Consider the following 26,089-nt stretch of genomic DNA (forward strand, 5'->3'; position numbering starts at 1 on the left):
AATCGTCATAGACACTATTTTGTGGCATAGTGGGGCCTATTTTTTTAAATTTCCTCCGAATATACAGTTGTGTTCAGAATAATAGCAGTTCAACATCACTAACCTGATCAATGTTTTTGCTGGAAATTATATTTCTTCATGGCAAATAATTTACTAGTAAGTGTAGAAGAGTAATAGAAAACCAACAGACCCAACCGCCATGACATGCGTGCTGCCGATTCTGTGTAACGGAATCATTAATTGAGGCTTGTTCCAAATAACAGTTTTCCAAATAATACCTTGTTCCAAATAATGTGGAGTTCAGTTAGTAAGGTCATTCATTCTGCAGTGTTTTTTTTTCATTTTTTGATTAGGAATAGAATGTACATTGTTCCTAATGCATTTGCGTGTATGGAAATAAAACCTATTATAAAGATTTGCTGCTATTATTCTGAACACAAATGTAGATTTATTGTGGGTTATTTCCTTTTCTCTTTCCATTTTTTAGCAATTTTGCAAATCCTTCCCACTTCCCATATTGCCCTTTTGATGCCAGGGAATGGATAGGTAACTTTGCTGAGTACATGTAATTGGAAAATGTCTGGTGAGAATCCTGAAGTATCTAAAGAATGCTTAATGAATTTTATTAATTGGTGGTGGGTGGATAAAAGTGTGCATGACTCCTGATGTGTCAAATTGATGTTGTGCCCCTATTCTAAGCCAGTACATGGAAGGCACAGCCCACCACCCAAACTGACTGTATATCAATTCATGAATACTACGATGGCCACCAAATTGACCCCTCTAAAGTGGCTTTAGGAAGAAGAAACAACAAGGCAGAACAATCATATGAAAACGCAACATTTAATTGAAAAATGTAAAAAAAAAACATCAATTAGCAATATATTTATTCATTTTTACAACATTGCATAGAAAAATAAATGCTAGTGTACTAATTCCAGCAATAAAATGCCTTCTAATAAGGCGTGCCTAGCCTGCTGATATACAGCTCTGGCGTGAGGTAACAAACAGTAACTTATTGCAAAACTCACCCTGTAAGGTAGGTACCCGAGAGATCCCACTCATATCACAGAGCAGGAACTGTTTCCCAGTATATTAAACCATACAAAAATAAAAAGCCTAGTCTTAATCATTTGATTCATTTTGTGAGGATGTTATCAACTGCATTATTCTTCGTTGCTCTTAATTATTTCTTTTTAGAGCTTTTTAAGTTATTTTATTTATTTTTACCTATTCTGTATTTTTATGACTCGCATTTTAAAAGCTATCTGATTAATGGGGTCACTGACTCGTCTAATCAAAACCTGTTGCTCCAGTAGGCTATAATTGTATTATTTGTGTTACATTTTTAAGCTTGTTTTTCTATAATTAAGTTACAGACAAAGATACAATTTACGGTAAACTATCCACGTTTAAACAGTCAGCGAGTGTGAGTGGGTCTAAAGAACTAGATGATTTTCGGTGATTGAATTGTGGCCTGGCTGGGGTTAAAATGTAAATGAAACTCACAGCATTCACCTGAAAGGCGATCAGAAATTGTTGGGAGTAATACTTAAAGATTAACAAGAGGGAAAGAGGTTGAAGATTTCAGTTGTAATGCCTCTTTCTGTAGAAAAGAATTAGGTAGAAGCAACATGATGTGAACTAAACCAATAATGGAAGTAAGAATTCCTATGCTCAGAACAATCAAGAGTGCAGCACGTGGACATTAAACATATTCTTATGTCTTATTTATTGCAATCACGTAATTATATGGCCAGCCCAAATGCATGTCGTCGCATAATTCTACGCAATTAAAGCAATGCCTATGTGAGGAAGTATATAGTAACTATAATTTACTGCCTCCCAACACCATACATAACAGTAGTAGTAGTAGTCATCAATTAGTCTTAATCCATGGTCATTGCTAGTGAATTTTACAGCACTCTGGCATCAACAAGTGCAAATGATTGGCACCAGATGACAAAACACTGTCCACCAAATATAAATGAAACCTTGGAGTCTATGTAGACTGGGCGCCTAGAGAAGGGGAGGAGTATCACACACGCTTCATCTTTATGTCGGTCTGTTATAAATGACAAAGCGAATAAATGCATTTTTATCTTTTTTGAAAAACACAGATTTTGCTTAAAATATAAAGTATGCATTTATTAAAAAACAGACATCTAGACATAAAAGCATATGTGGATGTATATCTCGACTGACTGTGACAGTGTTTGGACACTGCATCTTAAATGCATTTGGTGAAACGTGCAGCTAGACAATATATTAAAATGCAGTGTCGTTCTCATTTTCCTGTTATTAGTCCTTAAATATATAAGAGCAGCAGCTTCATTGGCTCTCAGGGAACATAAAACTTCAACTATCCAAAAAACACTTTGGCTTAAATCCTCAAGGGCCAGTAAAGTTTCATATAATACTCATATACTAATTTGAAATGCAACTTTACCTTTAAAAGGCAGTTTAGAGCTACATGGAATCCACATGACAGTGTTCTCTACTAGGGTAATATAGAATTACTGTTACTCCTTTAAAGGTCTGTCTGAACACTGACTAATCCCTCTGTTCACTTATAGATTAATGCGGCCCCTACAACAGTACAGCAAAGAAATTATGTTTAGGGATCAAATCCAGGCTACTGCCAAGTGGCATTCAATACACATAATGAAAATACATGAAATTTAAGAGATTTGGCTTTATAAAGAATAGGGCCTTTAAAAAAAATAGACAGAGACTTACCAATAAAGCAGTGAGAAAAGAAAACTAAACTATATGCAACAATGGAGGAGTTTAGAACATTTGAGGTTAATATTGAATCTGATTATTTTTCCAGCCAATAGCATGCATCTGTGAGAAAAATCCCCCAGTCCAGAACAATGCAAATTTACTTTAAAAAATAAAATCAATTGTTTCTGGAAGATGGACGAGTTTGTATTTGCAGCACAGAATGCAGGAGGCAAAGGAAAGAGGCTCAAGTATCAATCCAACAAAAACAATTTTGGGCTTTCACAACATAAAATCAAACTAATTTGATATAGAAGGAGCAGTTTCACATTGATCTAATTTTGACAGACCAAATAGAATGGCATGCATCTGCCTAAATTCCATCAACATCAATTGAGATCAAACCAAAAGCAAAATCCAGTTGTGAGATGATTATTTGCCAATTTTGTCCACATCAAAGTTGGATAGGATTTTTGAAAAATTCCGAAACAAACTGAACATCTAAATCCTAGTTCTTTCTTTGATATAGCCGGCTCTCAGATTACAGCAATAGTGATCTTAATGGGCACCTGTTGGGCAAAAATATTATTCCCAACCAAAGGTGCGGGCTAATAGTTATTTTTTTTTTAAATTGCCCCTGCCAGCTCTAGGTCACCAGCAAAGGAGGGAGCTCCCAGCATGAGCAGCAATGTTGGGGCACAGGCATGCGCATAATGAGCAAATGCTACAACTATTATGCGTGTGACATCAGATGCACATTATGCGAATGCGCTCCGACATGGCTGCTTGTACTGGGAGCTCCCTCTCTGTGTGGGTGACCTATCACCGTTACCCTCAACAGGAGTGCAGGCTCTTATTAGCCCGCACCTTTGGTTGGGTACAATAGTTTTGCCAAACAGGAGCCCTTTAAATGGTATAGTAGCTTAAAGGGTAAACTACCCCACAGATAACATATATCAAGTTTTTTTACTTCTAAAATTTATATTTTTAAAGAAAAACATTTCCCCCTTCAGTTTCCCAGTAGCAGCTGAATGTAACTATTATAAATGATTCATTAGTTGGACCGTTGTTCAGCAACAATTGTTGGTTCAGTCAACAAATTAAACATACAAATAACCAAATTAGCATATATTATTTCATAAAAGAGCAACTTGTCTCCATTTGCCTGCTTTATAGAATATACAAACTTTAGTGATACAGACAACAGTTCAAAAATGTTAGGGCTGGCATTAGAGGGGATAGTATAGCCAAAACAAACAATTATTTGTATTGAACAGTAACCATAGGAGATTATAGCCTCTCACAAAACAGTTACTAAAAACAGTAACATCAGAAGGAAGTTTAATTTACTCTCCATTATTATGACCGGCGTATCCACATACTTGACTCATCCATATCACAAGTGAAGAGATCATATGCAGAAAGGTTTTCATGGAAGAGTGTCAGTGTGTCAGTTGAGGCCTTGGAATACATGGACTACTGAAACGGAGGATGACCTTAGGTAATGCTCACTGAAACCCTACGAGGCTACTATGAGCCCAAAGAATATTAACCTTGTTCTGCTCTGATCATTAAGGTGTAACAGAGAAAACTCCATTAAATGAGAATGTTGCAACAAGAACCATAAAGAGACATAAAGATCTAATTTAATCTCCACAGTGTGACATCAGCCTACTGCAAATCAAAGCCAGCTATTGTGGTCTATAAATCTCAGCATCCCTGGCAGTCTCTAACTACATTGATACGCTAGCATGTTGCTGATCAAACCAGCTAAACAGCAACCAATCCGACATACGTGATTTTAAAGCATACATATTTATCTGGAAGCCAGGGGTAGCTATACAAAAAAATAGTTACATGGCAACAAAGCGATTCATTATAGTCAGTCATGCTGGATTCTGAATGTTTTTAGATTAGAAAAAGAAAATTATGTGGCACGTTTATGAGACTTCAGATAGAAATGTCTTCAAACTAACTCAGTCAGTATCTAGAAAGATCCTCTGACACAGAATCAATTATATCCACTGGAAAGGAGCTTTGCAATCCAGGTCCAGTTATAAGTCTGCAGTCTATAAAGCTGTGAAAAAGAACAAGCAGTCCGCAGGGAAAGGTCTCTACTTCAGGACACTCCTGTGGGCCAGCGATGACAAGTGACTGCAGTAATGTTCTGGAAGCTGGAGGGAGAATACATTATTAACATACACACATATTGGCATGGAAAGTTACAGAAGAAATGTGAATAAGAATGTGTTTCTGTCAAGATAGAGCCCTGGATTAAAGGAAAATAAACCACAGTCAAGCCTGATTTTAGGGTAAAGGAGAAAAGACTTTTGCCCTGGGTCTCGGATATCATAAGGCTCCCTTGGGGGCAGCCTGTAGACAAAAGCACAAAGACCATTTCTATTGCATATCAATTGCTGCTGCTATATTATGTATAAATATAAAATATATATCCCAGCCCTACAGCTGCAGTTAAACTATAACTCCTAGCATCCCGCCAACAGTCAAAGGGGCTAGGAAGTATCATTTTAAGAAATCAAGCTCCCAAAAGCAAACTGTGTAATATCCTCAAGGAAGTTGTTCACCTTTAAATTAACTTTTTGTATGATATACAGTAGAAAGTGAAATTCTGAGGCAATTTGTTTTTGGTTTTCATTTATTATTACTCATTATTATTCTTCATTATTAATTGTGGGTTCTGAGTTATTTAGCTTTTAATACAGCAGCTCTCCAGTTTGCAATTCCGGCAATCTGGATGCTATGGCCCAAATTACTCTAGCAACCATGCACCGATTTGAATATGAGACTGGAATATGAAAAGGAGACTACCTAAATATAAAGGAGTAATAAAAAGTAGCAGTATCAATAAATATGTTGCCTTACACAGCATTTGTTTGATAGATGGGGTCAGTCACCCCCATTTGAAATCCAGAAAGAAACCAAAGCAAATAATTCAAAACAAAAATCAATTATGGGGTAGCTGCTGTCTATACAGCGAGTACTGTGCACAGGTCCAGTTAAACCACAGTAAATATCAAAGACATGCACAGTTTCTCGCTTAAAAACATTTATTGGTGCATATATACCACAAAAAATGACATATCAATGTTCAAATCACACACACCACAAAGCAGTGTCTCCCCCCCAGTCTGCCTACCTGTTGTTAGCCACACCCTCCTGACGCGTTTCGCGCTATTGGGCGCTTCATCAAGGCCAATTGAAAAGTTGCTTAGAATTAGCCATTTCTATAACATACTAAAAGGTGAACCACGCCTTTTAGAGAAGGGCACCCAGACCACACATTTAAAGCAGCGAGGTTTGAGAAATATAGTACAAGTATGGGACCAGTTATCCAGAAACCAGTTATCCAGAAAGCTACAAATTACGGAAAGGCCATCTCCCAGACTCCATTGTAATCAAATAATTAATTTTTTTTTAAAATGATTTCCTTTTTCTCTGTAATAATAAACAGTGCCTGCTACTTGATCCAAAGTTATAATTAATCCTTATTGGAAGCAACACGTCTATTGGGTTTATTTCATGTTTACATGATTTTCTAGCAGACTTACGGTATTCAGATCTAAATTACAGAAAAACCTGCTGTCTGGAAAACCCCAGGTTCTGAGCATTCTGGATAATAGGTTCCATACATCTAATGCTTTTGGATTTTCTTACTCTGAATGTGAAATATTGTATAGATTTATCACATTTTGTAGCTTGGAACCTGAGCAATTACATTTAGAAATACTTTTCATTTTGAGAGAAGCCTTCGATATATAAGTGGAAAGCATGCTTGGGAAAAACAGTGTCAAGGAGCTGTTTTTTATCCACAAAACAATCAGATGATGTCCATTTCAATAAGACTGAAAATTAAATTTCTTTATTAGAAAAGAGTATGATCCATACTAATAAAGGAAAGGTGCCCCCCTTGAAACAAATTAAAGAAAAATAAGTACCTGGAGTTGAGAGTGTTGTGTAATTTTTCTGCCAGGCAAGACTATACTTTAGTTGTGTCAATATATGACACAGAGTTTAAACTAGCGTACACCACTAGGGTACGATATAAAACTGGCTAAGCTTCTGTCACACAAATGATACAAATGTTTTGGACTGGGCATGCAGTAAACTCATTCAAATCAAATCTGGCCCTGCTGCCAAGCTTAGTTTCTGGAGATTGAAACGTGATCAAATAAGCTTTGAATGAACTGATTGCTTGCCCAGACCAAACCCATTATTTTTCATTCCAGTTGTATGTATCAAAGATTTTGCAGATCCTGTATTTTACTCTGCCTCTCAAGCAGTCAATCAGTATGGGCTCTACATCACGCTGGTATGCTAAAAATGACACACTTCATGCACCCAACAGTTTGGAACTGACCGCCAATACACCGCCACTTTGCATACCCTTCCCAAATATCCCTAGTGCTGACTGATAGGAACACTATAAAATCAGAACTCTTCTGCTCATTCGAAAGCTCAAACTGAGGAGGCCTAGGAATAATGTAAGATGGCATCCTGACGGTGCAGCTTTGGGGAAAAACTTCCCTGGGGTTTGCCTTACATAATGGCACCACCATGAATGTCCTTGTCCTTTGAATAAGTGGTAGAGAAAGCAATGATATTTTGTGAGAGTTAAGTTCCCACCTAAATACAGCTTTAATAAACCATGCAAAATAAATGTCAATGACACATGCAATATCCAGTTTTCCCTTTGCTGGAATGCACAACATGTGGCACCTGCATTTAGCCAGTATACATACCTGTGCTCCTAGCCTGGAGAGATACCTGACCCGCAATGCAAAAGCACTCATTGGACGAATTCTTGCCAAGTCTGAATTCCGCCGCCTCATTTGCTCTTTCTCAGCCCTATGAACATAACAGTAATTCAAAAGGCATCTACAATAGAACTGGATTTATATAGCAAAAGGGAGAACAATATAAATATTCCAAGTCTTAAACAAGCACTTCCGATGCCCAATTCTGTCCATAGGAAAAAATGACAATACTATATATTTTTTTTAACAATCATTTTATTCTGAAAAATCATATATTAAAAGTGCAGTTTTATTTTTGAAAAACAATGTTAACAGTATATAAATGCACCATCCTTCACTTTTGTCATTAGTGGGATAAGCCAACATTTGAATGAAGCATCATAGAGCAATCTTCTTTTTAGTAATTGGTTTACAAATATAACTTCCCCTGAGTTTGAACCAAGCAGCAGTCAGTACCATTTACTGAAGCCACGAAACAAAATGTGCTCCATATTTCCAACAACATTAATATCAGAACAGTTTAAAGGTAGAATTCCATAGTAATAAACACAGAAGACAGTTATGGTAGCACTAAACCAAGCTCTGCACATAAAAACTAAAGTTCCCACAGATATAAATCGCCCGCAGGATGGCACTCGGATTTCTTCGATCGATTTGTTGCCTCATAAGGAAATTTCGGGCGATTTCGAAAATCGCCATCCCGCTGGCGATTTAAATTTTAGCCAGCTGGAGGCAGTTCAAGGAGATGAGTCCCCTGAAGAGGAGTTTTGTCAACGGGTGACTAATCTCCCCGAATCTGAGTGTGTGCCCTGACCCTTATTGTATAAAGCTACTACAGAACGGCAATGTAAGTGCACAATTATTTTTTTTTGGCGCACTATTCCTACTGTGTGATGATTAAAAAAAGTGCCAAAACATTTAATGTGTGATTATTAAGCAGGCAGTGGAAGCAGTAAAAATTAGGGATGGGCAAATTTCTTAAAAAATAAAATTTCCCCATAGACTCCAATGGGAGAAAAAAAAAAAAAAGACGACCGTCAAGAAAAAAAAATTGGCCCATAGATTTTACTGCATTTCGTGAATTTCCACAGGCGACTCATTTTTGGGTGAAGCAAAACAGGTCAAATTCACCTATCCCTAGTGAAAATCACTTTATAAGTTAGTCTAATAGTCTGTATTAGTGGGCAACAAGTACAGGTATGGAACCTATTATCCAGAATGCACAGGACCTAAGGTTTTCTGGATCTTTCTACCAGGAAATCATGTAAACATTAAATAAACCCCATAGGCTAGTTTTACTGTACATCCAATAAGGACTAATTATATCTTAGTTGGGATCAAGTAGAAGGTCCTGTTTAATTATTATAGAGAAAAAGGAAATCATTTTGGATTATTTGGATAAAATTAAGTCTATGGGAAATTCAGAGCTTTTTGGATAATGTGTTTCCGGATAACGGATCCCATACCTGTAGTATTAACTTACCCAATCTTATTACATTTGACTACAGTAAGGAGAGTGTTTACATATATAAATACATTAAGACACAACTATAGAAATATTTTTGGAACAATGCTGTGCATTATTGCCTGTTTGCAGATTATTCCCTACTCTTGCTGCAGTGAACTTTTATGGACACTTTGCTTCTCTACAAACTGGAATGTTACTTTGACATGGGTTGTAAATAGAAAAACAAAAAAGTAATCTGGAATTAAGAGACTCGCTACCGTCATGCTTAACTGGACAGCTAGATGGTTGCGGTAAATGTGTAAATAAAAATAAATGGAAACACAAAGAGTGTAATTATTAGAAGGAATGTAAATCAAGCTTTAGAAAAGAATAGATGTAAAACTTTCCAATAACACTGAAAGAAGTAAGGCTGGTTTACTGCCTCTGAGGTCAGATTGGCAGTTTGACATTTTTATTGACTTCATTTTAATTAGAATGCCATGTCGATATCGCTATTGTTCCCCTAAACAGTGGCCCTACGATAACTTAAAAACAACCAAAATAATATTGTACCCAAACAACGTAGAAAACTGTCAGTGTTAAAGAAATAAAACCCAAGTGTTTGGGTTGGTTCTGGCAAAAGATGCTGAAAAGAATAATCTTCAGATGCAGTTTCTTACTAATGTGTAACAGTCCTGCAGAACCAATGACGGTCACAGTGAACCTGTCCTACAAAACGTTATCCTCTCAAGCAAACAAAATGTAAAAACTGTATTATATGTCTATAACTCCATTCAGATTTTATTCAATCATGCCCTTAAGATGCTTCATTGATGAAGAAATGTGGATAATGTAATACAAAGGGACTTACTTTGCTTTGACATCACACAGTTCACAATTTGCACCCCGGTATTAAAGGAGAAGGAAAGCTACGGAGGCATTTTATTGCCAATAGATTAGCTGCAATAGTGCAAGCTAGAATGCTATATTTATTCTGTAGAATATTTTACCATACCTGAGTAAAAAGCTCTAGAAACTCTCTGTTTGTTTAGACTAGGAGCTGCAGTATTAATGTGGTGTGACATCACTTCCTGCCTGATTCTCTCCCTGCTCTGGGCTCAGATTACAGTAGAGAAGGGAGGGGTGGGGGGAGAGGAGCTAACTGAGCATGCTCTTGCCCATGGCAATGAGTTTTAAGATGAAGGCAGGAAGTCTGATACAGAAGCCCATGAGTACACAATAGAAGGAAAGAAATGCAGTATTTCTTTTGACAGGGGACTCAGAGCAACATTACTTGGGGGGTTTACTGGTATATTTAGATGGACCTTTCTGATAAGGCTTACTTAGTTTTAACCTTTCCTTCTCCTTTAATTGTGATAATGCTCTATTTACATGGAGCAATACAAAAATGTCTATACATAAGCTGCATATGTATTTTTAACAAGTCAACTGCAAATCAGAAGCATGAAAATCAGACAAGCACAATAGTGTTGCAAAAGTCAGTGTATAAGGCATCGAATAAAGCACAATTATATTTTATATTTGTGTATAAATGTGTCAGTTTGCAGTTTGTTTTATGCAAGAGCTGTTTGTCAAGCCAATGTCTATGACTAATGGAGAATATGGCGTTTTCATTCTGCATTTAAAAAACAAAACAAAACAAACCCCTTAGATGCGTAATTACAATAATGAATAAACGCAAGCAGATTCGAGCAGATTTCAGCCAGGTATTTTTGTTTTACAGGTATAGGATCTGTTATCAGGAAACCCCTTACATAGAAAGCTCAGAATTACAGAAAGTCTGTCTGTCATAGACAAGATTTTATCCAAATCTTTAAAAATGATTTCCTTTTTCTCTGTACAGTACCTTATACTTGGTCCAAACAAAGGTATTATTAATCCTTATTGGAAGCAGAACCAGCCTATTGGGTTTATTTCATGTTTATATGATTTTTTAGTAGACTAAAGGGTATGACAATCCAAACTACATAAAGATTTATACACCAGAAACCCCCAAGTCCAGAGCATTCTGGATAACAGGTCCCATACCTGTAGTTTCCCATACTTATTGTGTTTATCCGCAACAGGTTACTTATGACGAATTGCTACATTTGTGTAACTGCATAAAAGTAATGACGCAGGGCAGCACTAATTAGTTGGTATATTGCTCCACTTAATGACATATTCTCTTGCAAAAGTTTTCTAGAAACAGGTATTTCAGCCATGCATTGTAGTTACCATTGTGTTTGGATCGCAATCAATTCTCATTGAAAATTAATGGTATATTTCAGTCAAGGGCAAAAAAATGCTCTACCCTGTATTGTTTGCCATTTTTATACCCATCAAAAATGCATGTATTTTCCATTTGCCAAGGCAAATTATTCCCACGTGAATGCATAATTGGTGTAATTACACTGCCAAGGGAATTTTTTTAAAAAAAACAAAACACAACACTTGTGCCATTAGTCTGTGGCTCGTTGTAGCAATGCTTTAGTTATTACGTTTTAAAAAAAATACATCATGGCCATGAACTGATTTAACCAGTCAGTTTGTACAGTTTCGAGGGGATAATTTGTCCTTGAAACCTTTCAAAATAAACATCTTTTTATAGTTAAAAGCAGCAAAAACATGTATATGGGGTCAGTTGTGAATGCATCTGAGTACAGGCAGCATATAACAAAGCACATACCGTATATTTATAAATATAGATTTAGGTGTGTGTATATGTTTAGTCATACATGCCTAATTATGCTGCCGACACATCAACTAATACAATTCAACATATTTATATTATAGTTAGCAAAAGGCATCAAGCCTGTAAGTGAAGGTTCTTAGAAATAAAAAGGCATGCTGGAAGGTTGCAAAGATTGTAATGAACTCCTGCATCGCTGGTCAAAGAGATGACTGTATATCAAGGATTCACACGTTCTGCAGGGATGCATTAAAATCACTACTGACCAACAAGCTGTATTTGTGTGTATGTGTGTGGCTACTGAAGGAGATGATATGGCCAGTCTACTCGTGGCAGGACCACTGTAGATATGAGATGAATGTATATGCAAATGCGACTAAAGTAATAACTAAGCAGCCATGCAGTATGTGTATACTAATGGTATCCTGTTTACACATATCTTAGCAGCCCTATTCTATCACAAACTCCTATCTACATACTGTAAGGGTTAATAACTATGAAGTGCAGATGATGGCTGAACAGAAACCAGAGACAGGCTAGACTTATTAATTAATAATTAGCCCTGTTGCATGGGACTACAATGTGCAGTCTTAATCTAAGGTCAGTAAGCAGTGGAGAAAAGCGATCCATTGCCTTCCACAGGATCAGACTGTTAACGACCACGATAAAGTATGTGTTTAAACACACATAGAAGGTGTGGAAGGTATTGGATTGGCTTCCCTGGTATAAATACCAAAGGAAAAAAGACCCATCTGCCATTGGCCTAAAAGTTCGTTTTAGCCCTCCTTTCAAAGAATGATGTTCACTAGGTTAGTTTGACATTAGTAGCACACAATATAGACCACTGGGGGAGAGGGAAAGGACTTGAAGGAAAAGTAACACCAAAAAATAAAAGTGCTTTAAAGTAATTGACACATAATGTGCTGTTGCCCTGCACTGGTAAAATTGGTGTGTTTGCTTCAGAAAGACTACTATAGTTTATATAACACGCTGCTGTGTTGTTATGGAGATCAGCCATTCAAGCTGGAAAAAAACGAGAAAAGGAAAGGTTACATAGCAGATAACAGAAAAGTTTTTAATGTATTCTGCAGGTCTTATCCGTTATCTGCTATATAAGCCTGAGCCTTTTCAACTTTCAATGGCTGCCCCCATAGCTACACAGCAGCTTGTTCATATAAACGATAGCAGTTCCTTTAAAATCAAGATTTCAAATGTCTGTTCTTACTCTATACTCTACCGTTATTAAAAAGGGATCTCAATATTCCATTGAACTGTAATCATGATATCCATTCAGTACATGTGTGGTGGTCGTGGCTCTTCTTACATTGCACAAAGGCCCAGTGATAAAAGTGTCCCTAGAAATTATTTTCAATGTTTGCGGATATGAATATAAACAACTGTTTTCAGGCCCAGTTTAAAATCAGTGATTTTCATCAATATGTACCAGTGGCAATTCTTTGGATCTTGGCATTGTGACCTTTTTATATCCTTCAGAAAAGTCAAGCATAAGCCATATTTAAAAATTGTGACTTTTCATCTATGACAAGAGGAAGATGATCGCATAGTGTATACAATATACTTCTCTAGGCTCAAACGGACACATACTGGTTTGCCTAAAACTGCATGGGTAAGCAATTCAACAATAGGTGATTACCATTTTCTTTATGATATTTCCCAAAAATGGCATCTGTTCTGCTTAAAATATGTTTCCATGCACCAAGCTTCTCTACATTAACATTACACCCATCCAATTCCCCATCAGCATAATTGGCTCCACGACTACATTTTATACGTACTTTGCACAAATTTTATGTAACAGACAGCTGGAACAGAAGCTGGATCTGTGCAAAACAAAAATAAAAGCTATAAAAAAGAAAGAAAAACTAAAAGTTGATTTTTGATCTGTAAGTAAACTCCCGCGCTTCCTAAGTGCCATCAAGTGACTGCAGCATATAAAATGAATTATCTAAGAAAAATTACAAACTAGCGGCAAACATTGAATTTAAATTAACTGAAGTAAAAAAAAAAAAAAAGAGTTCTAAGTGCAATCTGAATGGAGTCCCAGTGGAAGGCTTAAGTGCTCATAAAACAACATATTGCTTTATAATCTCCAAACATAATGCAAGTGACTTTAGGAAGTACTGTAAGAATCAATACAGTAGGTCCCGCAGCTCAGTACGCTATAATTATTTCAAGAACATGTATTCTCTGACACATACCATATAGAGGTATTAGGTACAGTTCGCAGTCTTGACAAAGAGGAAATATCTGGCCACCTGGCCTGTCCCTTTTCATATTAAAATCTAAAAATAAAGCTTAAAATCTAAACATGTTGAATGATTATGGCAAGTTTGGGAAAGACAATTGTTACAAGTCTGCAGTGTTGCTGCAACTATATGTCAAGTTAAGGAGACACTTCAAGTGGACAGGCTGCTGACCGCATTCTGCGTGCTCGAAGGACAGATTTGCTATTCAACTTTCTTTTCTGTAAGAAATTGGTGTGATATGCACAGTTACAAATTACCACCAAAACACAGAATACACAACAACAAACAGAATGTCACTAACTGTTAGGGTAATATTGTAGCAGGGCTGAATAAATGAAATAGATGCAGTAGAAGCAAAGAAATGAAATATCTATAAGGGAAAAGGTTGCAGGTTTGCAAATCACAATCCTAAATACGTTAAACCCAAAATCAAACATAGGGATTGGACACTCAAATAAAAAGTCCAAATTTAATACATCAAAAAACTTAAGGTCCCCATAGACGCAAAGATTTCTCTTGCCGAACGACCGATTTTAGGGAAGTCCGAACAATCCTTCGAAATTATCGTTCGGTTAGTAGGATTCGAACGATCGTACATCTTACGATTTTTCGGCCGACATCTGTCAGGAAATTGATCGGCCAGGTCAAAAAATCTGTCAGTCCCAGTGCAATCTATCTATGTTTGCAGGGCCAAGCAGGCAGCTCCCCTTTGTTTTCCTGGCAAATTGGTCTTTTTAGTAGATGGTCAATTCGTACGATCGTTCTGAGAAGATCGTGGTCTCACGATCAGGATCTGATCTTTTAAAAATCTCAACATCTATGGCCAGCTTTACTCTACAAATAGAGATGGGGCCCTTTTTAGCTCTTTTTGTACTTTGCCCCTGATGAAGACCACCCATGTGGTCGAAACGCGTAGGGACATTTGCCGATATGCACTTTTTTTATGTAATAAACTTGGACTTTTTATCCGAGTGTATAATGCCTTTGTTTGATTTTGGATTTGACTAATTAGGAGGCTTCCTTTAGGCCAGGGATCCCTAACCTTTTGAACCCGTGAGCAACATTTATAAGTAAAAGGAGTTGGGGAGCAACACTAGCATGAAAAATGTTCTTGGGGTGCCAAATAAGTGCTGTGATTGGCCATTTGGCAGCCCCAATGTGGATTGTCAGCCTACATTGAGGCTCTGTTTGTCAGTACACTGGTTTTTATACAACCAAAACTTGCCTCCAAGCCTGGAATTCAAAATTAAGCTCCTGCTTTGAGGCCAATGGGAGCAACATCAAAGGGATTGGAGAGCAACATGTTACTCACGAGCTACTGGTTGGGGATCACTGCTTTAGGCAGTCTCCTGTGGATTAGCACCTTAGTATTGATTTAGAAAGTGGGTGTGCGCTTTCTAAATTATATTTTCATCTAAGTAACTTAAACAGCTGTATCCTATCTTTGGTTATATTTATTCCGGATGAAATGGACCATAATGTGTGTGTGAATATGATAGGGACAAACTGAGCCAAAAAAATGGTATTATTTCTGCATAGATGGTGCAGACAGGTAAATTGATGTGATGAAGAAGGAGTGACAGAACTCTAGAAACGCAGTAAGCTGAAAAGCAGGTATGGCATTAGTTTGCATTTCACTCATTCTTTAATAGTTGGATAGACAAAATGTATAGTATACAAAAGATAGTATAGTATAAATGGCAAGCTTTCAGTTACTAATACAGCAAAGAATGTTTCAGAGGAGCTTGTGTGTAATGGATATTGATGTGATTTGGGTAAATGTGGCAGGGAGGACAGAAAGTTACCCTTATTTTCTTTTCCACAGATCATGGAACTTGGAAAGGACTTCCAATAGCCTCATATTTTACAAGAGAGGGGTCATTATTTTTTATAGTTTCAGCCAGTCATTAAACAAATTTCTTTACTAGGCACGGATTATAACTGGTGACATCAATAAGCACAGTTTATAAGAATTTACAGGATACTAAGGGGGCTCTTGTGTATTATGACTTATTTCACTATATATTTAAAACTCTTACATGGAAAGCATTTTTTTTTTAAATGAGCCATTACCCCTTTTCTTCAATAGAAGAAATTTATCTTATGTAAATGTGTATTACTATTTATTGTTTTTTAATCTTTGAGAGTGACAGAATCTTCCTTTTCGACAGAAAAACAGCTATGGGCAATGAAACATTGCGCCATAATTATTATTGTGCAAAACACAACTGAAAGACAAAGGGATACTGTCATGGGAAAAAAAAATTTTTCAAAATGAATCAGTTAATAGTGCTGCTCCAGCAGAATTCTGCCCTGAAATCCATTTCTCAAAAGAGCAAACAGATTTTTTTATATTCAATTTTGAAATCTGACATGGGGCTAGACATTTTGTCAATTTCCCAGCTGCTCTTTTGAGAAATGGATTTCAGTGCAGTGAATTCTGCTGGAGCAACACTATTAACTGATTCATTTTGAAAAAAATTTTTTTCCCATGACAGTATCCATTTAAAGGGGACCCATCACCCAAAAAAAATATTCCAAATCCTATTTTATCATGTTAGTCAAGCAAAATAAACTTTAATTGCACTGAATAAATTATTTGAATCTTGTTTCCATCAGTCTGGGAATTCATAATTATAGCAAACAGGCAGGAGCCATTTTGTGGACACTTATTAAGGCAAGCCTGGCATCATTTTAGAATTTTGTTTGTGCACCAGAATTGGGGACCCGATGTTCCTCCCCATGCCCTGGCTACACAATTAAATGGTTAAAAGAACTGGGGGAATGTGGGGAGAGCAGTAATATCTAGGAAGTGCTAAATGGAAAGTGAAAGTAATTGCTTTCACCACATGCATAGAGGAGGGGGAATACCATATTTGATTGACAGCTGAAATTTTTAAATGAGTTTACAACAGCTATGAATGCTTTAATTAAAAAAAAAAAGAATTTGGATTTCATGTTTAATTTGAAAAGGGCTTTTATTGTACAGCTTTTTAGGTCTGGATGACAGGTCCACTTTAAGCAAAAGCAAGCAAGCAAACTAAAACATTTAGACCCTTCAAGCTGAGCTTTCACTTTCAGCCAAACTGCTATACCCCCCAAGAACATTCTACAGCACACACAAAGTCACTTTCTGCGCAGATCCACTACATATATGCCACCAACTCCCAAATAAGCAAAAAAACACACAAAAAATAAGGACAAATCCATCCAAAACTGAAGTGTTTTGAATATCTTCCTTAGAGCAAAGAATTGGAGATTAGAAGCCAAAAGTGACTGAAATGTTCTCAGATTTCCCAGTGGTAATACTGTTTGCATGCTCTGTGAGAGGAGACTTAAGGTGGCCATACAAGATAAGGTTGCGGTGCGAGGTCGCCAAATGAGTGGATCTTTACCGGATATGCCGACCAAGGGCAGGGTGATATCGGGTTTTTAACAACAAAGAGCCTTGGTACCTACTGGATGAGGACCACTTCAACTAGCTGATGTGGTCCTCGCTAGCCAGAAAAATCAAACTTCCCTGATCGATATTCCAGATATAGATTGGAAAGACTCGTCGGAAGCACCCATACACTGGCAGATAAACAGCTTTAATCTGCCTTTGTATGGCCACCTATAGGTGAAAGCTCGCTTTACTCACTAGCACTTACTTGCAAACAGAAAGCTACTACTAATATTAAAGAAGCACGGCACAGTTATAGACATTTAGATAGTTGAAGCAGAATTAGTGCAAAGCAGCTTAAAGAGACAAGTTGTTCCTGGCACCATTCTTTTTTGTTCTTAACTTTATCTTTGCATAATAACATAGTTTACAGCTCACTGCCACAAGACAAATTGCACTCATAGCGTTGTTACTTATTTGATTCCTAACTTGAGGGAGGCAAAACGCTAGAAAATATTCTCAAATACATAATAGTGGATGCCAGTGCACCTGTGGGCCAGGTAGTTACAACTCCTTTACAGATGAATTTCCGTGCAATAATCACCTGACCTGACACTGCACCAGCAAGGTCACAGCAACTAATGAAGCCAGCATACCAATTTGTTTTAAGGCAACACTACAGGCATAGAATCCTTCAAGCTGCATTAACGGCAGCGGTACTGTGAATAATATCATTATAATATATAAAAATATCAATAAAATGGATGGTGCAGGTAGAAACTTCATTTAAATGCAGCAAAGCCAGCAAAGCTTGATTTAGTAAACAGTATCTATATCTATATATATATATATATATATATATATATATATATATATATATATATATATATATATATATAGATATATATATATAGATATATAGATATATATATATATATAGATATATAGATATATATATATATATATATATATATATATATATATATATATATATATATATATATATAGATATATATATAGATATAGATATATATATATAGATATATATATAGATATATATATATATATAGATCTATATATAGATATATATATATATATAGATCTATATATAGATATATATATATATAGATCTATATATATCTATATATATATATATATCTATATATCTATATCTATATCTAGACACACACACACACCTCAACCACTGCAGCTCACACAAAAAATCAATACTTACTCAATGGCAGCTTGTTTCTGTAGTTTTTCTCTTTCCCAAGCTGATAAATTCAGATCACCACCTAAAGGTAAAAATCATTTTTACAATCGTAAATATGCACCCAACAAGCACCATGTGCCTGCAGATTTATTCTGAGCATGTTATCTGAGCATAAGTGTATCAGACTTATTTCGTGGGATCAGTTATCTACTGATCTCACATATCTGTTTATCAAAGAGTATAAAGGGCCATAAGGGTCAGACCACACTGGGCGTTTTGGGGAGATTTGGTCGGCTGGCAACTAATCACCTCGTTTTTGTGGCGACTAATCTCCCCAAACGCCTTCCCTCATTCTGCGCCGGCTAAAATGAAAAAACGCCGGCACTAATCACACGCCCAGTGTGGCCTGACCCTAATAAAACAGCTCAGTTAGTAAATGTAAATCCCCGAACTCGCGTTTGTTGACTGCACCCTTTATTATGGCTTACATGTTTTTGTAGCTTTACTTCTCCTTTAAAGAAAAGGCAAATTTATGTTTACAATAATCCGCAATTAGCTCACAAAACTTGTGTTTTAGGGTCTATATTGAGCAAATTCGATATTTTAACCCTTGCTTACCCCTCAGGAGGTTCACAAAATACAGCATAACAACTGCAATAATAGCCACTGAAAAAAAAAAAAAGACATCATTAGTCAACAAACAATAACAATATGCATTTATATGCCTTAAGAAAGCAGCTAAATATCACTATATATATATATATATATATATATATATATATATATATATATATATATATATATATATATATATATATATATATATATATATATATATATATATATAACAAACAAGGGAAAGTTGTGCTCTCCACTATTTTTTAAAACCATTAGGCGGGGGTGCAATGAGGCTGTGACCACAAAATACATATAGTCAACTACAAGAGGTCCTCTGCACTCAACCCATTATCAATATAATATATTGCAATATATGGACAAACAATCCCGAGATGCTATATTGCTGAATTCAGCCCAAGTTAAACTAAACACCCTCTGTAAAGTATGTTTTTCTCTACCTTTCTCTACCTTATTAAAGGGTATATGAATGCATATAAACTTTATTTAGCAAAAGGCAAGTAAGCAGGCAGTGCCTAATCATTTAGACACTTGTGTCATTTGGTTACAGGAGGCAAAACAGCACTGATCTAATGAGACTGTCAAGTGACAAGATCAACACAGAAGAGACCCACTCAGTTCTTGGCCAATCAACAACCTCTTTATACAATGAACTGGATCATCAGTCATCGTGGTGACTCCGCTAAATGGCATATCACTGGGCAGGGGGCCACAAGCATAACCTAAGTACAGTTACTTGTGCCAGTTAATATTTAATTGATAATCAAATAATTAAAAATATACCTAAAACATTATATTTATCTTCAAAAACAACTTACTGCAGAGACAAGCACTGAAGAAAACTTCCAGGAACAAATATCCCCTGGCATCCAGTATGACACCAGCAGCAATCGCAATAATAGCAAGCCCCAGATTCTGAATGGACTGCATGCTGAAAAGGGAAACATCCACCGGATGAAACAAATTCAGGTAAATATATAATGATATATTTATCATATGTTCATAGAAAAATTCTATGTAGTGTAAATTGACTAAAGGTAAGAGCTATTGAGAAAATAACCTTCCTCAAAAGTTATTAATGCAGATGAAAAAGTGGATATCAAGTCTCACATTCAGCCTGATGTGCTTTGAGTAAAATGAAAACGTTTTGTCCTGCAGCATGGGTGATCAAAATTAAATGTAAATAGCAGGTTGGAAAACATATGCCAGGCTAGTTTGGGCACATACCCAATGCAATATATTTTAACACTTGCAATTTACATTAGTCCTGGTAGCAATGAATTAAGTGCAGGCAACAAAACATAATACCATCTATTAATATATACACCAGGCAAAGTATAATGCCCCGAAAACACTTTGTACTAGAAATGACAATAAATTACATGCCAGTTATGCCCATGTAAAATTACTTCCAGCATGCCAGTACTTCTTAGTCTTCAAACACTAATTGGCAGAGATCTGTGCTATTAGCTCTGTGTTAAACATATTACAGGTATGGGATCTGTTTTCCCGGAAACCCCTTATCCAGAGAGCTCTGAATCACTGCATGAAAAATTCAGGGCTGACAGCATCAAGTCTCAGTAAAACCTTATAGAACTGCAGGTATCAGCATTTATTTAAATTTACTAGGATACATCAAGCAATACTGAAATGAGTTATTGATCCACCTTACAATGACTACAACTACTTTCATATTATTAGTGTATAATTGGTCTATTGGAGTATTATTATTCTTTACTGTATAATTAGTCTTTATATATTCACAGAATTAACTTATTAACTTACAATCCATATGCTGTACCCAGTTGGTGTTCTGGAACAACAAACGCAACCATGGGCCACAAAGCACAAGCCAGAAGAGAATAGGAGACACCCAGTAGACTCTGTAGAATGAAAAAAAAGTGAAATGTAGAAATCATACACATTTCTGATTGAGTTGAGGCTAAACATTTCAATAGCAATATCATTTACAATGATATGTTATGAATGGGAAAAAAAAAAAAAAAACAATGCACAGGATAAACTTTGAGAGAAGAGAAGAAGAAATACCATAGCAATCCATGGGTTCCAGAAGGTAAAGGCCAGCATGAGATGAGATGCAAGTGTAGCAACCACAGCACACATAACCCAGATAATGTTCTTTCCAACCCGGTCAACCATAAATCCCAACACAGGAGACAGCGGTGCAGAGATAATATAAACCACACTAAAAGCAGGAATAAAATAAAGATACAATTACAGTTAAATTAGGATTTGAAATAGGTTTAGTCAAATACCAATTCCAACTTGAGTTCACATTTTATTTATAATGAGATTTCTCAGCAGGTTCCTCATTTCTTTAGTACTAAAGAGGCAATATACACATACAGCAAGAGACAAACATTTGTACTGTTATAAGACTGTCCGATTCTATTTTTCTTTTGAATCTTGAAGATTTACATGGGGCACTACCTCTCTAAGATATGTCACCCTAAATCAGCAACTGCAATAAGGCACTACTTTTGTTGTGGTATATTCACCTCCCTATCTGACATATGTCCAACCAATTTCTCGGGGCACTCTCTGGCAAGTGGAGTCAATAAAACAGCCCCTACACTGCCATCTGCTCCTTGCATCAGCAAGGTGCAGGAAAACGCAATAGATTTCAGTGCCAAGAGAGTTTGCAGATGGCAGCATAGGGGCATGTGTTTTTCCACAGGTTAAGATCAGCCCTGTCTTACATTAGCCTTTAGGGAATATTCAGTCTGAAAATTCTTAACAATAGTAAGAGTCTCTATACACTTCTGAAATTATGTATTTTCAGAAGTGTATAGAGACTCTTATTATTGTTAAGAGTTTTCTCAGCAGTGTCGGAGTGGCCTGGCGGGACACCTGGAAAAAACCCGGTGGGCCCCGACCCTTAATGGGCCCCCGTCGGGCCAGTCCCCTCTCCCGATTGGATTCGATTTTTTTTTTTAGGTGCTGCACATGCGCACTCGGCACGTCATAGTAGGGGGGCAGGGGTCGGAGGGGGCCCTGGACATTAGTCCCGGTGGGCCCCGGGCCCCCCAGTCCGACCCTGTACATCCAATTCTGTTGTCTAAACTGTAAAAATTTCAGTAATGGGCACCATAAATATTTGTTTTATTTTCAAAATTTGTTAAAATGACTTTCAGTAGTTACATGCCAAGGCGACCTTTCTTGTCCCCGGTGCAACACCTCCCCAGCAACCTTCTACCACATGATGTGGTCCTGTCCCCAATAAGATATTGGAACAAAATTCTCTAGCTGAGTACTAGCTGAGCATTTCGACTTCCGTGCAATTGTCTCTCCTCTTATATGCCTCCTGGGAGTATTCTATGCAAGAAAAAAACATAGCCATGCACTGGATGGGGAATCGACTTCCAACGGTCAAGACTTGAAAACAATTGGTTCACAAGGCTATCCTCCAATTAAACAAGCCTATGAAGTTAGTGGGACCCAAATATGAAAAAATCTGGACCCCATGGTTTGAGGCAGATCTAAACAAAAAATTCACTCTAGCTCGGTCAATTGCTCCTTGCTGTAATGAAATACTGTCTGTTACTGATGTATTGTTCACGGTTTGCTTCCACTTGCTACACTCCCTGAACTGTAATGGTCTTGGCTGAATGTACTGTATGTAACTAAAGATCAATAAAAAAAGTTACATAAAAAAATGACTTTCAGTAAGTGTACATGATTTGTTTATCTGTTTGTGAACATTCTGCAGCCAACAAGAGGAAACACTGAATCAGCAACCTACCTGTTTATTGCCCCTGCTTGTAATGGGGAGAACTGAAATTTCTCAATGAAGAAAACCCTGAAATAAAAGGAACAACCACTTACAGCTATTTGTTCGTTCAACTTAATAAATTAAGTTAAATAAATCATAAGAAAACTGAAACACAGAAACCGATTATCAAATAATTAGTTATATTATAATAGCACCACAGTCCTTAAGCAGATCTTTAGAGCTGTACCTATGCAGATGTCCCAAGTTAGATTTGTTATAATATAGATTTACCTTATAGGGCAGTATAAAAACAGTGCATTCTGCACGAGAATTAATAATCATGCCCTTTGGAATTAGTTATTGTGACATATATAACCTCACCTCTGATAACATTTTGATCATTTTCAACAACCCCTAAGTTTATCTTCTCAACAATGGTCTAGTGCACAACGAGCATGTGCAATGTCACTCATGGGAAGTTGCTGCAGACAACTTGGAGAGCAAAACTATTATAGTAAGTCCAGTATATGAAATACAAAATCTTTAGCTGTGATCTTTTAGGCTTAGTTTTCCCTTGAATATAGAACTAAAACATTGTTGATATGAAATAACATTTAAATAACCATTGCCCAGCTGTAATTCCATAAATGATAACATAAATAAAACCCACTTACTTTCCCAGCCCAATGAAAGGAAACACAGCAACGTAGTAACACACACAGATGATAAAGATCAGCCACAGCGAAAGGGAAAAATCCTTAACATCTGTTATCTTAATAACTTCACCTGATAAATGAACATATGCAAAAGGAATATTAGTATTTCTTTTTCAGTAAATGAGTGTGTTCCCTAATAAAGGTAGACTTCTATTTAAAGCTTATCCCTCCAATTGGTGTAAATTTTTCTTAAACTGGAAAAAATGCAGATATTGTCCAATATACATTTTTCTTTATATGTGGGGTAGAGCCACAGTTCACAGAAAAAAAACTGGTTCATCGTTTACTGCCTAAGACTCTGACCATTGCATTCAATTTACAAAACTACGTAATATTTATGTGGCAGAAAAAGCAATATGGCTGCTCCAACACAAATACTTTATAAGAAAAACAATATATAGGTGTAAAAGTTATTATCTGCAATGCTTGGGACCAGTAATTTTTTTTTTTTTTTTTTTTTTTTTTAACATGGATCATCATACCTTTAGGCTTCTAAAAATGTAAACATTAAATAAACCTAATAGGATTGTTTTGAGACCAATATGGATTCATGCAGCTTAGTTATAGTCAAGCACAAGTTATTGTCTTAATAAGAATAATTTGCTTAAAATGGGCCCTAATTCAAAGTTTTCTTGATATTGAGTATCAGATAAGAGATCCCCATACCTGTACTACAGAAGCATTGATTGTCTATATTTAAATTGTAATTAGCAACATGGAAAAGTCTCCTGCATAAATATTAACAAAATTCCTTTTACCCATGAGCATCTCTCCACCAACCTGTTTTCCCTTGCTCTTTGTCGAGTATTTTTTCAGCACGTTTGTCCAGATAACCAAGTGCAAGGGCGCATATCAGAGAAAATATACAGGTAACAGCCCCTGGAAGTCAACAAATGAAGGGTGTATTAAATTCATACATACTGTTTTTTAATACTTCCCTACTTCACTCCATATTGTCTCTCTCGTTCAAACACCTTTTACTAATAAGTTCAGCACATTACTGGAGTTTAATGGTGGGGGTCAATGTGAGCCAGCAATTTTATTACTGAATATTAAAAACCTCTGCCCCGATTTTTAAACTAGCATAGTGTGCATCAGGTAGTGCAAGTACAGAGTTATGGCTGGGTAACTGTATCAGGTATAAAGCTACAGATTAGTAGTCACAAATATGTGTGAGTATATCTACTATGTTGCATTGCATAAAAAGCAAAGCAATTCTAATAATGATTCACATGTTTGGCAAAGCGGACCTTAATGCACCAAAAAAAGTGGATTAAAGATATTTTGGGGGTTATTTACTAAAGTCAGATTTTTTTCTGGTTGATTTATTAAACCCTGAAGCTGCTAAAAGTCAGAATAAAAAAAGCACTCCATCTCAAACCTGCCGAGTTCATGTATAAGTCAATGGCAGATGTCCCCTTTACAATAGGAAAATATCATGATCGGCCCTGGGTTTCGTACAATAAATTGTGGTTTTCAAGGGGTTAATCCACAAAAATCTGAGTTCAGGTGTCAAATCCAAAGAAATCGTATGATTCTGATGTTTTCCACAATTTTATCAAGTCTTTTACCCCCACCAGATTTTTTCAAGTTTATTGAGAAATACAGTAAAAATGTCAAAGTGGTTTTAAGAACATAGTGAAAAATTTTCGGATTTTAGTAAATATTTTAATTATTTTAACCATCATCACACAAACTTACCAATCATAAGGGTTACGCCAAGGGTACTGTAGCCAGCAGCACCAATATGATCCTTGATCCTACTGTACACCAGACCCATGACATTCATATTTACCGTGCTGCCCTAAAAATCAAAACAAAAATTATTAAATTGCAGTGAATTTGCCCCATTCATTAAAATAAAAAGCATAACCCATATATGTTATTTAGCAAATTAAAGGGATCCACAGCAGGTCACTACAAGTAGCAGCAATCAAAATTCGTATAACTGTTGTTTAGTGAAAAATCCTGCAGTCATGATTTGTCAAAACTCCAGAATGCACTATTGGAACTTACCACTCTAGCCATACTAAGCTGCAGGCCAAATACCAGATTCAGTTCTTTTCCTTTGAACCAGCTGACTGCATAGGTATTTTGTGCAACAGCTAGTGACTCACCACCAATTCTGCAAGGTAAAAGAATGAATACCATAAGCCAAAAGAAAGTACTGGAAATGCATTGAGTACAATTTTAAAACTTACATATCATTATTATCATCATCATCATTATTATTATTAAGCGGTTGCATATTCCGCACATACCCCTCTGTCTCCTTCTAAATCACAGGGATATTATTATTCTGCCTGCGCATCAAAGGAATAGATCATAGACATCAGCAGAAACACTTCTGCAATATCTGCATTCTCTGCTTGAATATAGGGGTGCAATAACTTTTTTTGTGGCACAGTCTGTATTATTTCCTCATACCACTTACAACAGCTGTGGGCTCAAGAGCATCCTGGCACCTACCAGGGCTCAATTTATGCCACCAGGAAGGTGTTCTT

General features: G+C 36.5%; 1 protein-coding gene across 2 annotated transcripts in view; it reads right to left on the reverse strand.

Annotated features, from left to right (window-relative positions):
• Positions 1 to 3,795: 3,795 nt before the first annotated feature.
• The window catches only part of LOC108718108 (major facilitator superfamily domain-containing protein 1), a 30,078-nt gene continuing 7,784 nt past the window's right edge, over positions 3,796 to 26,089 (reverse strand). Inside the window, exons 6-17 of one of the 2 annotated variants that reach the window (XM_041564910.1) lie at positions 25,602 to 25,710; positions 25,287 to 25,389; positions 24,366 to 24,464; positions 23,544 to 23,655; positions 22,900 to 22,956; positions 21,186 to 21,342; positions 20,922 to 21,019; positions 19,955 to 20,067; positions 19,119 to 19,166; positions 18,522 to 18,582; positions 7,485 to 7,590; positions 3,796 to 4,898 (exon numbers count right to left, since the gene is read on the reverse strand). In XM_041564910.1, the coding sequence (XP_041420844.1) occupies positions 4,839 to 4,898; positions 7,485 to 7,590; positions 18,522 to 18,582; positions 19,119 to 19,166; positions 19,955 to 20,067; positions 20,922 to 21,019; positions 21,186 to 21,342; positions 22,900 to 22,956; positions 23,544 to 23,655; positions 24,366 to 24,464; positions 25,287 to 25,389; positions 25,602 to 25,710 (1,123 nt within the window). In that variant the 3' untranslated portion in view covers positions 3,796 to 4,838. Of the gene's footprint in view, positions 4,899 to 7,484; positions 7,591 to 10,819; positions 14,124 to 18,521; positions 18,583 to 19,118; positions 19,167 to 19,954; positions 20,068 to 20,921; positions 21,020 to 21,185; positions 21,343 to 22,899; positions 22,957 to 23,543; positions 23,656 to 24,365; positions 24,465 to 25,286; positions 25,390 to 25,601; positions 25,711 to 26,089 lie in introns of those variants that run through there. The other variant, XM_041564911.1, reaches the window with a different exon arrangement.

The sequence above is a fragment of the Xenopus laevis genome, chromosome 5S, assembly GCF_017654675.1.
Source record: "Xenopus laevis strain J_2021 chromosome 5S, Xenopus_laevis_v10.1, whole genome shotgun sequence".
Classification (NCBI taxonomy): Eukaryota; Metazoa; Chordata; class Amphibia; order Anura; family Pipidae; genus Xenopus; species Xenopus laevis.